The sequence below is a fragment of the Amblyomma mixtum genome, chromosome 7 (assembly GCF_055824585.1).
Source record: "Amblyomma mixtum isolate Tamu chromosome 7, ASM5582458v1, whole genome shotgun sequence".
NCBI classification, from domain to species: domain Eukaryota; kingdom Metazoa; phylum Arthropoda; class Arachnida; order Ixodida; family Ixodidae; genus Amblyomma; species Amblyomma mixtum.
Genome location: NC_143018.1, coordinates 40601409 through 40612918, shown reverse-complemented (window position 1 = coordinate 40612918; position 11510 = coordinate 40601409). Strand labels below are relative to the sequence as shown.

The 11510-nt window shown below is 44.4% G+C and overlaps 1 protein-coding gene across 2 annotated transcripts in view; it reads left to right on the top strand.

Moving 5' to 3' along the window:
- The first annotated feature begins 718 nt into the window (after nucleotides 1-718).
- Nucleotides 719-11510, top strand: part of LOC149335766 (uncharacterized) — a 143475-nt gene continuing 132683 nt past the window's right edge. The window contains exon 1 of one of the 2 annotated variants that reach the window (XM_089554549.1): nucleotides 719-803. Coding sequence is in view for 1 of the 2 variants with exons in the window: in XM_089554548.1 (XP_089410674.1) it covers nucleotides 929-974 (46 nt within the window). In the remaining variant the exon portion in view is untranslated. Of the gene's footprint in view, nucleotides 804-837; nucleotides 975-11510 lie in introns of those variants that run through there. The other variant, XM_089554548.1, reaches the window with a different exon arrangement.

Sequence of the window (11510 nt, the reverse complement as noted above, 5' to 3'; positions counted from 1 at the left end):
CACACACAGCGCTAACTTCCAACAACTTTATTAGAAGCAAAAGCACAAGAACTTATACATGCATTTTTGCCGTGTCATCTCAAAGCATGCGCAAATTCACTGCGAGCGTAGGTAAGCAATGTTTGCGCTATTGCTCCCAAGTATGAACCAACAAGCCCGAATTTCAACGTTGAATGTTTTTTTTCCTTATGAAATAAGTAACCAATCATGGATTTTACGCTCACTCTTGTCGACTAGGTTGAGCATGGCAACACTTTCGCCTCATAAGAAATTCGTTGTGCTCTGCTGTATGACTTTTCAATACGCTATATGACTTTGGATTCGATGTTTAAGAAGGTTTCATCATTGATAAAACACTCTCCGGGGCATGTTGGCTCATAGCTGGCAAGAATAAAAGCGCAAAAAGACGACACAAAGTAGGAGGGAAAACGACAGGACAGGCGCTAGCTTGCAACACTTTACTGTGTTCAGAAACCGCCGCGTATATATCAAACACACTTGTGTCTCCCCTATCTGTCTTTACCCCCCCACCCCCTTGTGTTTGATATATACGCGGCGGCTTATGAAGACAGTAAAGTGTTGGAAGTTAGCGCCTGTCCTGTCGTTTTTCCTCCTACTTTGTGTCGTCTTGTTGCGCTTTTATTCTTGCCAGTTTCATCATTGCTTTGCCCTATATTGTCAGCGTTCTGATCATCTGAAGAAGCACCTTCGGTTTTGCGAGAAGCCGTCAGCGTGGAAAATTTCCCCGCTGTCTCCTCCGCTAAGGCTACACGAGGACTTCGCGGCATCTGGCGACCACAGCGGTAAGCTCATCGGAGATCCAGTTCAAAAGAAGCGCGCCTAGTAAACACTAAACAACCGTACTCGAAACGCGGTTACAAGTGTGCAGGATTGAATCGTAGTCAGTTGATGCCTTTGCGACCATGCTATGCTGTCAGCTACACCCAATATGCATCCCTTCAGAGAAAGCAATGGTGAGTCAAACTCAGTTTCCAATGTCCAAGCTTGGTAGCATGCTCGAACTAAACTAAAGGTATAAAGTTCGAATTTTGTTTTTTTTGTAAAGTCGTAATAGCCATACCGGATTTCAGAGAGGAGCCAGTAATATGAGAAATTAAAAGCGGCGGCTTTTCGAGGCCGACTTTTCTGACACATGCGAAAATAACCAAAATACTGAAAAATGTGCTGAGTGAAGTGTGCCGTATTTTTTAGCATTACCCTGCTAATGAAAAACTTTGGATAATGAGTGGAAACTGTGAAAACGTTCATATTTACTTTTACTAGAGTTAATTTCCAATTTACGCTCTCCCTGTTCGTGCCTTTTTTTACGCCTTATGTTGCTTCATGCACCCACGCTATCACTGCACTGAAATTAATGACGTTTAAAGAACCGATCCTATTCACTACATTTTCATACATACTGCAGCGTCAGTATTATGAAACGTAAAAAAAAAACTCAAAGGATGATTGTGTGCACGAGTCAGGGACAGCTACTTCCGTTGATGAATATGTTATTTACTAATTTTGTCTGTGTTTTCTAGTAATATTGCCCACGACATCCATATTATATCACTAATATTGCCAATCAGCGTGTTGTAGTGTTAGGCAACGCCGCAAAACCTACAAACCTAGCCTTAGTTTTCCAAGTAAAAAAACAGGCACCAAGTGATTCAATACAAGGTGCCGGCTCCGGCTATATTGAGATTCTCGGGTTCTTTCTCGGATGCTGCAGGTGCATTGAGACGGTGCCGAACTGCCAGGATAATAGTGGACTGCAGTCGGTATCTACGTTAAAGTGTCGCATTTTTTTACAAGCTGGATCGTTACGCTCCAGCTTGTAAACGAGCAGCACATGAAGCCCGGACAGCTTCCACATGAAGCACATGAGAGCTTCCGTTGCCTGCACTTCAGAAGCCTCCAATGCAAGGACACGGCATCGTTAAGAAACGGAAGACTCATCGGGATTTCGATGTTCGCGCCCGAAAAACAGCTAAACTACATGAGGTGCCCGAGGAGTTCGAGTGGCTGGGAAGGTAGAGTGGTTAAATAAAAGCGGTTATGCATTTGACACAACCAGCCGACGCTGGAGTTCGTCGCATCGCCGAATGAGCGTAGGGCTATTTTCGTACTCTTCCGACGAATACGTTAGTAGGTGCGCATATCTCTCTACAGCCATTGCGCTTTCTACGCCTTTTTCTTGCAATCTTGCACGCAACGCTGTTGAACGCAGGTCCCGTACTTATGTTCATTACTTCAGTTACGTTTCCCTTCAGGAGGCAATGAACAGCAGCATATTTACTTCCCTCAAATTCTGTCTCCTCCAAGTTTTTTGCCATGCCCATGCTCCAGTTGTTGCCTCCAGGTTTTTGTTATGGCTTGCGGGCATGGCGAAGTGCCTCGTGCTATTTTTGGGTATTCCTTTCCTTTTCTCTCCTCTCTCCGTGCCGCATTGTGCGCAGCAGACAAAAGCAGGTCAATGTGTTTACTCAGGCGCAAGACGAAAAACGAGGCTTCGGTTGTCACGTTCTAGTGCGTGCGCGTGATTTATATTTCGATGCGTGTCGATGTAAACAGGTCTAGTAAACGATAGCAACGAAAGCGGAAGACGACACCGTGCAGGCGTTTTATCAGAGATCTATTTTTATCGGCAATCGATAGGGTAACCGTGCTGTGCCAGAATTTCGAGCAGAAGCGACTCATTTTGAGGACTTATTAAAGGTCAGATGTGCGTCTTGCTTGCTTCTAAATTTGATATTCGCTGCCTTCTGTCATTCGCTGTGTCGCTGAAGGATGCTGCTCTAATGGTGTAGTTTGTTGTATGGAAGGGGGGGGGGGAGGGGGGGCTGGAGTTGCCAGTTTTTAGCTATTTCGTTTTGTGCGGGATATTTTTCGTCGTTTTCCAATGCGATTTACCTGCTGCGGTGTTTTATTCCACTTTGGGACGACGAGTAGCCCGCACCACAATTAGGCCCGAACTGTTCCTTGTGTGCTCATGACAAATACTTTTTCCGGGAACACCGCTCATCATTAGCAAGGTTATGACTGTTGCCCCACTTTTAGAGTGAAGGAAATGTGGACTAGATCGGTAATTTCTTCTTTTCTCTTCGCCGTCATCGATTTATGCTGGCTTTAACTGCCAATAAGACTACGAAGGCGTGCTCGATCGCATCCCAGAACACGTCACAAAATACGACGCACTGTACATTCCGAAAGGATGAAAGGCTTAAGAGTTTTCAAGCATTAGTCTTGGGCATCTAGGCAGGATATTGTGCATTCATAAGCGGTGAAAATTTCTGTCCAGTAGGCTGTCTGTTAAATAAATTTTACTTTCTTCCTTGTGCTTCTCTGAGTACAAAATTAGCGCCAGCTTTTAGAGCTACTATTCTTATTCAAGTGGCATTAATTGCAGGCTATCTGTTAAATGAGCGAGTGTCCTTTGCATTGGCTTCTACGACGTGTATTATTCTAGGGTAGGCGCAAACGGCCTCAGCGTGCTGCGTTGCTAGAACTAATACCGATGCCTAAAAGGCATTGGTTGGGATCCCACTTAAGCCTGTAAAATTCCCTGTGCGCTTTATTTGTACGAGCTTTGTCCTAGTATGGACTGAAGAACAGAAAAAGTTCGGACAAAAAGAGGTTAGCATATAACCGTTAAATACGTGCAGGCATTAAATTTTATTATTGACGGATGTCTTCCTTATCGTGACTACCATTCGGTGGACAGCGTTTGTTCAGCGCTCATTTTCCCACGGAATATAACGACGCATTATTTCAGTAGCGAGGTAAGAAACCAATTTGCGCTAACCCGAGAATCGCGCTGTTTTTCATTTCTACATTGGTATGGTTGTGCGCATATTTGTGCGAAGTGGTTTAATAGTTCGCATAGTTCGCCCTTATAGAGGTACCCTACTTTTTCTACTATCCAACTGAGCGTGCATCCAATTATACTTCATACTGCAAAGTAGAACACAAAAAAATACACTACAATAAATAGAATAGTTTTATTCTCAGCGCGGTGCAGGTGCTTGATGAGGCAATGGAAGTGTCAAGCGTGCAGGATATTAAATAAATATAAAAGTTATCAATTCTAGCGCGTGCTATCTTCATATAACTGTCCATTTTGTCAAGTTTGTGGTGTGTAATCTGTGCGGGACATCCAGTTTTAGATGCATGGTGGATTCTGGACTGTCCCCAGAAGCCGTTAAGGGGTACACAATGCCTAAACAGCGGGATCCCAGAACGTTAAAAAGCATTTTGCATTTTTTTTTTACATTCCTGAACTTAATCTTATATAGCCGGGCTGAGACGACTCTTAGCACTTTAACGACATAATCTGCGTGTTCCTACCAGGTTATCTGTCCAGGTATTGAACAGTGGGATAGAGGATAGTGGGGAGCAGGTGCATATGTAGCCGTGACTTCCATAAAAAAAATGTGTCTCTGTCAGTTCTCCCTGTTATGAGGGTTCCTGAAGCATGTAAACTATGTCTTAGTTTCTTTTAAATAAGCTTTATTTCCTGAGAGCCAGTTCATGACTTTCTCGACGCCATCCTGGAGGAGCTCCATGGTCTAACGATAATATTCGTGGGGCATAATAAGATCAGCATCGTCTGTGTAACGGTTACGAGCGTCAAGATTAAGGCTGCCTGTATTGTTAAAATAAATATTTCATACTTGTGTCTAGTCGACTTATCTCGGTGGAACACCACATTTTAAATTCGGCAAATTGCTGTTGGTGTCTCAAATTCTTTACCTTGCGAAAGATTTTTCATTGGGCCCATTAAATGCAAAGCGGTGGAGTTTTTGAAGGAAAATATTGCATCGAACGCCTCTGTTCAATGGAAAGAAAGGCCTAATACAACCTCCTTTTGGTGAGAGGCATTCATTGCTTTGCTCTAAAATTACTTTTTCTTGCTACAGTCACGGGTGGTTAATACATTTAAATTCTTTTTGGGGTATATTTTCTAAGAAGCAAATGTCTGGCTTTGATGTCTGTGCTCTTAAAAAACAAAATAATTACAACTGATGCTTGAAGCTTACAATTTTACTTCTTTTCCTTTCATCCCATAAATTTTTCACGGCTACACGGGAGCGCATAGAACTATCAAGGGTATTTTTCAAAATTGCTTTAGGTAACAAAGTATGTTAAAGATAAACGAGTTTCCTATTTAATCGGGCGCAGCAATTAAGTTTTATGGGAACTAGCCGGAGCTGTCTCCCAGCTTGTAAACCTGGAGACCACCATTATTAAATTTGGCTCGAACGCTTAGTGGTTGTCGACGCGAGTTTCGGTCGTCCTGAAGTCGAACAAAGGAAGTGTCCTTTATTTAAATGCTTAAAGCGACATAATTGAATTTGGCCAAGAAGTGATGTCAATTTGCTGGAGAGAGTGAAAAAACATTGTTTTTTTATGCGTAGCACATTTCAATCACTCAGTTCAGCCCTTGGGCGCGGCCGGGCAGCCACCAAACCACGTGACGTGACGTCTCCAAACCACGTAAAAAAGAAAAAAAGAAAAAAAGAAAAGAAAAAGAAACAAAAAAAAAGAAAAAAAGAAAAGGACGGCTGAGCATGGTGGCGGTTGCCACCGCCCCGTTTAAAAGGGGGCGCTCCTATCCATCCATCCATACGTCACGGAGGAAAAGCTACTGAGAAAATCGAGTGCCGCCAAGCAATACCTCGCGCAAAAAGACCGCGCAATATGCAACGCATTCTTGGCTTAACCAAGCTATGCCTGGGCCAAATTTTTTTTTCCAGTAATGGTGCAAAGTTCGACCTAAGGAACATGTCTCTCCTAAGGAACATATCTCTATTCTCCTTTATCAGAACATTTTGCCTGAGCTTTCAAGCAGTCCATAAAGCTGGAAAGACCGCCCGTCTAAAAGTGACGTCAGAACAGGAAGATTCGCTTTTGAATAAGAGCAGAAATTAACTACGAAGAAAGCAACAGAACAGTGCGCCTCACCTTGGTTCTACAGGTTTCGAAAACTGCGTCGTTATATAAGAGATGCAAAATTGTACTAAACTTCAACTTTAGACAAACCGACATAATGCTTTTACAAACTGAAAGAGTGTAAAAGGGATAAATGTTTCTGCATAATTTGAGCGTTAGTTAACTTGTGAGCATACATTAGGCATCACGTTTGACTTCTCCGTGCTGGAAGCGGCCTTCGCGCTTTCGTTGCCGACAGATTGTCAAAAAAAGAGGCGATCCTGATAACGCACCAGACCATGGTAACTACTTAACTTAGGTTCACTATATTTTCCACACCTTTGATATAGCCTCTTTTGTGCCCGAGTGTCTCATCGAGATCCTTTGCTACGCCGCATTTCGTCAGGTGCTATGTTTCTGCAAAGCTCCCCAGAAACAGTGCTTGTTTAAATCCTCATATTCTTCTTTGTTGTCTGCATACCGCTGGAGTCATTCACAGTGGGAAAAAAAACAATATCGGATCTGGCCACATGCAGTGAGATGAAATCGGGGCTGGCTGGTTTGTAGTACATATGCCACGCAAAGACTAGTGGTATGTAACGATCGAGCAGAATAAGTTAACGATACGGTATTAGGCTTGAGACAAGATTTAACTCGTAACTTAATTTAAGGCATTCCCAGCATATTAGGCGTTTGCTTGATTGCGAGTATTTATATGCCTTCTGGACACGATTGGACATGTCCCTCGACTAGCTTGATCTGCATACGCAGAACAGTAGAACATAGAACATGGATCTTTAACAAGAGTATAAGCTGGTCTACACGCAGCTACAGAAAGCATGAGAACCCATTATTCCTTACAAGACATTTCCGGAAGCGGTCTTCAAACCAGAAGTCATGAGAAATCCTTTTAACCTTTACCTACGGGGTTTAATGAGACCACACACCTTGTATTACCTTCGCGGCTTATAGATTTGGTAGTGCCCGTCCTTAAAACTGGGAAGGAAAACTCTCAAAGTAATTCATATACTGCGGAGTCGACAGAAGCGCTGATTTGAACGCGCCGCAGCGCATTAGGCTCATACCGATAAAGCCAAGTTGAAAAAACACTCTTCAGTGATTCAGTGCATTCTCCTCCTCTTCTCCCGTCCGCTTACCGATGCGTGATTGTGCGCGCGTTGTTCGTTTTACCACAGCTGTCGCTCGCTCGATTCGGTGGACGCGCCACCTGTTAACATCGTTGCAAAATGAAATACAGGTGACAGTGACTTTCAGGACAGCGAAACTACTCTGATGTGCTTTTATGATTAAAGGAGGCGCCGACAACGAAGCACCGTACCCTCTGATTATGTCAGGACGCCATATATGGGAAGTGCTACAAAGTACCACCTGGTAAAGCATCAGTCGCGTGCTTTAATCAGCAGCATGGCCTCTACTGTCAATTTCAATCCGTCGTTGAAACTGAAACATCTCTGTTTATCTTGCTTCTCAACGAGAGTGTTAACGATGTTTGCATAAGATTTATAAGCATATGCTAGCCGAGGAGCTCCTCGAGGAAGTAAAATATATCGTCTCTTCAACCTTGGTATATAGTGGCGGCAACGCGTAGGAGATGATGGGCTCCTGTAGGTGAGTATCGGCGAATAGGTGGTTTCGGCGAACGTCGAACTTCTCTACGCGGTTCACAATTCTGGAGCACTCCTCTTAGGGAATGCTTTACATCACACCGTTTTGCTTTTGCTTCAGCAGGACAAAAACAATTATCAATAAATAAAGAGTCGGCAACGTCCACAAAAGACACTCATGTGGCATTGCCTCTCAGTGCTGTCGTGAAAAGCAGTCTCAATCCTCTTCTGTGACTGATGCTACGAACACAATATTTTCCTTGCTACCTACTAAGCAAGTGTGGCTCGGGACAGGAAATAGAACGCATAGGAATTGGTTCTCGCTGGCGCACATGTTTATGACAGCGTAGGCCCTCAGGTTTTGCAGACGATAAAGGGAAGGAATGGCGTAGCGAGCGGGAGATGTGGGGAGGAATGTGTTAGAAGGGCTTAGGTTTTTCAAACGTGCGCAGCTCCAGGCCGACCGTAATCCGTAGTAAGACACGAGCAAGTTGAAATCTACTTGACAGCTTCCGCATCTGGCGTCCTTGCTGCGACATCTGAGTGAATCCGCCGTTTATCCCCAACTCGCCTCTCCTGTTCCGAGTTTTAAAGAACATGTCTCGACTGAAATACACTGGCACACGAAGAAATAGTCTCCTGCTAGCAAAATCGCAATGGCACGCCGTGCTTAAGCCAGACTGTCAGAAGACCTGCATGGGGTTTCTATACTCTTTTTGGCAATCAAACATTTTGAGGCGGTTTGCTTTTATCTTTGAAGATCGCGGCTACTACTAGAGCGGTTGAATGAAGGTCGCCACTCAAGTCGCGCAGTAAAACTTTTCTCTCCGACGGGCCAGTAGTCGGATTCCGGCTATTTCGACGAGTTACGTGCTCTGCAGAGGTTGCTTCGTCTGCAAGTTTCTCGAAACCGGTTGCAGTTTGGCGCGATGTAGCCAAAAATTGTGGGGCCAAAGCGCCGAGGTTAACCGCGTTTTCTAAATTCTAGATACTGATATGGATATTAATTACAGGAGGCTACACGCCTCTAAATAATTAAGGAGCCCAACAGTAATACATAAAAGGTTAAACATTCAATATTAGTCAAGCAGCCTGCTAGTTGGCAATTTTAGTTGTACTGCGATGCATTGCACAATTATTAATTCAATGCAGAAAAAAGCGCTCTTATAACTCAAAAAGCATCTTTTTAATATTTTTGCAAAGTCTTAGGTGAAACACCCTGTATGTGCTGAACACAATGACCCAGAGCCTACAAGCTCGCCTCGCACAATTTATCTTCTGCAGAAGAAACTTTGATGGGATGAAGTAAGACGCATTAGTAAGTTTCGGACTGTTGCCGTTGTTCGGAAATGCTTTGCTTTTTGTATGCCGCCGAAGCTGTTACACTTCTTCGTTTCTAACTATAACGAATTACTGCATTCCACTTCCTTTTATGCGAAGCATACTAATTTAGCTACCACTTCAGCCCTTCACCGTGGTTATGCGCCTCCAAATCACGTGATACATGACGTCACACCACGTGACACGATGACGTCACGACAGTGGAGAAACGGGGGCCCACCTCGCGCCGTCGCTGTGGTTGTGCGCCTCCAAATCACGTGATACATGACGTCACACCACGTGACACGATGACGTCACGACAGTGGAGAAACGGGGGCCCACCTCGCGCCGTCGCTGTGGTTGTGCGCCTCCAAATTATGCGACACGATGATGCTTCGCATTCTCCAGGCTTAACCAAGTTAAGCCTCAGCCATTTTTTTAACGCAGCCCGAACTCTGCGCGCCAATTTTTCATTTCCAGCCAGATTTTTCACCACCACTTAAAGAAAGGGATTTTGATTCTAGTTTCTCGAAAAAAAATATTTAGAAAGAAGTTACGTCAGCTTCACCTGCCTGTATGCGTGGCTTGCACATTTCATGAAGTGCAAGAAAATATCGGCTCTCTATTCATACAAATCTTCACATACCGCCGCTATTGCAGCCTTAGATACGCGCGTTCATCTCGCGTTTAGTCCCGTACTCCTCCTTTTCTAAGGAAATAAAATGAATGAATGAATGAATGAATGAATGAATGAATGAATGAATGAATGAATGAATGAATGAATGAATGAATGAATGAATGATAAAGCAAGCTGTCTAAATTCTGCCCCTGTATTATATGCACCTCCGCCAGGCTAGTAGTTTTAGACAGCCTCTACGGAATAAAAATCTAAGTCCTCTGAAAAGTCGCGGACGTTTACTGCGCGTATTTTTTTAAGCAAAGTTTTATCCCGGAGACTTTATTCAAGGAATTGCAAGTTGCGCGCTTGCCGCCCCTCTGTTTCCATCCCACCATTCCCCGAAACGCCCTGCATACTCAGCGAAACAATCACTCCGAAAGAAGTCTTGGTACGTGCTACGACATATCGCGTGACGTGCGTCAAATTACCCTGAGGTCTGCGTCTTGGGAAAATCGCTACGGCCCGTTTACAATATGGGTGCGTACGGGCAGCCCTTTCAGTCGCACATTACTAGGGCGGTGCATACGTGCTATGCTACACGTTCTGAATGGAGTAAGTCTTCCCAGCTTCGATTTCTAAATGTTCTCGGCTCAGTCGTTTTGGGGTAGCTTCGTCGATGTTAAAATCGAATGGGTAGCACTTGTTGGCTTGTTCGAACACAGTGGTGCCATCTTCCACAGTTCAAACGAGGTGGAATGCAAAAATTGGCTCTTTTTTAATTTTTCGTGTGCGCCAAACCGATCAGGCGGTCTAGGTAAGTCGCAGGCGTCCTACTAGTTTTACCTACTACCCCACAGCGTCCCATCGATGCGTAAAACCCAGATGTCAGTCCTTGCATTAATTTGTGTAACTACTTATTTGTGATAACTCGCGGTGAGCTTACGCTGGAAATGAAGTGTTTATAAGTAGACATATACTTGCAGAAACCAAGCAGGAATGCTTTCATAGGAAAAGAAAACCACTTCGCTCGCTATGTGAGCGCACATCGATTGCTCGCCGCCTCCATAGCTGCTGGACACGTTCCACCAGCAATTCTTTGTGCACGTTCTGCTCGTTCTGTCAACGGCCTCCCCTCTCGTCCACTCGCATTTTACCGGCATCGGAGGTTTCTTCAATTGGCATCGCAGAAATAGATAAGTCAGTAAGAGATGAAGCTTGAGTGAGGTCAAGAAAGAAAAAGTGTCAACACAATCAAACGCAAAAAACCGACATGGACAAGTACTTTCCTGTGTCACCTTCTTGCATTTGTTCGTGTTGTCGCTACTCCTTTCCGTAACAAGCACCAACGAGCCCAGAAAAAAGGTCCTACTTGAGTAAGGTCATCATGATGCAAAATGCATGAATATTTACGCTCACGTGAGACGTAGTCATGAATATTGGATTCCTCACCTCTCGATTTTTCTGGATCCTGTGATCTGCGTGCCTTGCTTTAGCGGCCAGTAAAACAAAATCGCGTTTACGTGCGAACCGATATGTCACGTCACGAGCTCAGCGTTGCCGATGGGAGATCTGTAGCTTCCACACAGCAACGCCCATTCAATCGGAGAAGCTCGCCACAAGTACCGATGCCATCGTGCCTGCGGCTGCAGAAGGGTGACATCTTGAACCCTTTTTTCGTGACACTAACATAGCAGGAAAGAGAAAGCAATTTTGTGGTGACCACGTAGCAAACATTTGAGTCTCCTGCCAGCGTCAGTACCGACGAGCATCGAGTCGTGGGAGCTAATTCGATCATGAGTGCCATATTATAACTGCCTTGTCGAAACTTAGTGCTGCAACCGCAAACATGCTTTTCGAATGTCGTGCTTGAAACTGATCGAACGATGGAGTTGAAAGGAAAGGCAGGGAACAGGAAACGCGCAATGTATGGTTGGCTACTCTTGTCTTGGAGTAAAGAAAGGGACAGGGAAACAAATGTAAGAAAGGAGGAAAGTTTAGTTTATTTCTCTGCTTGA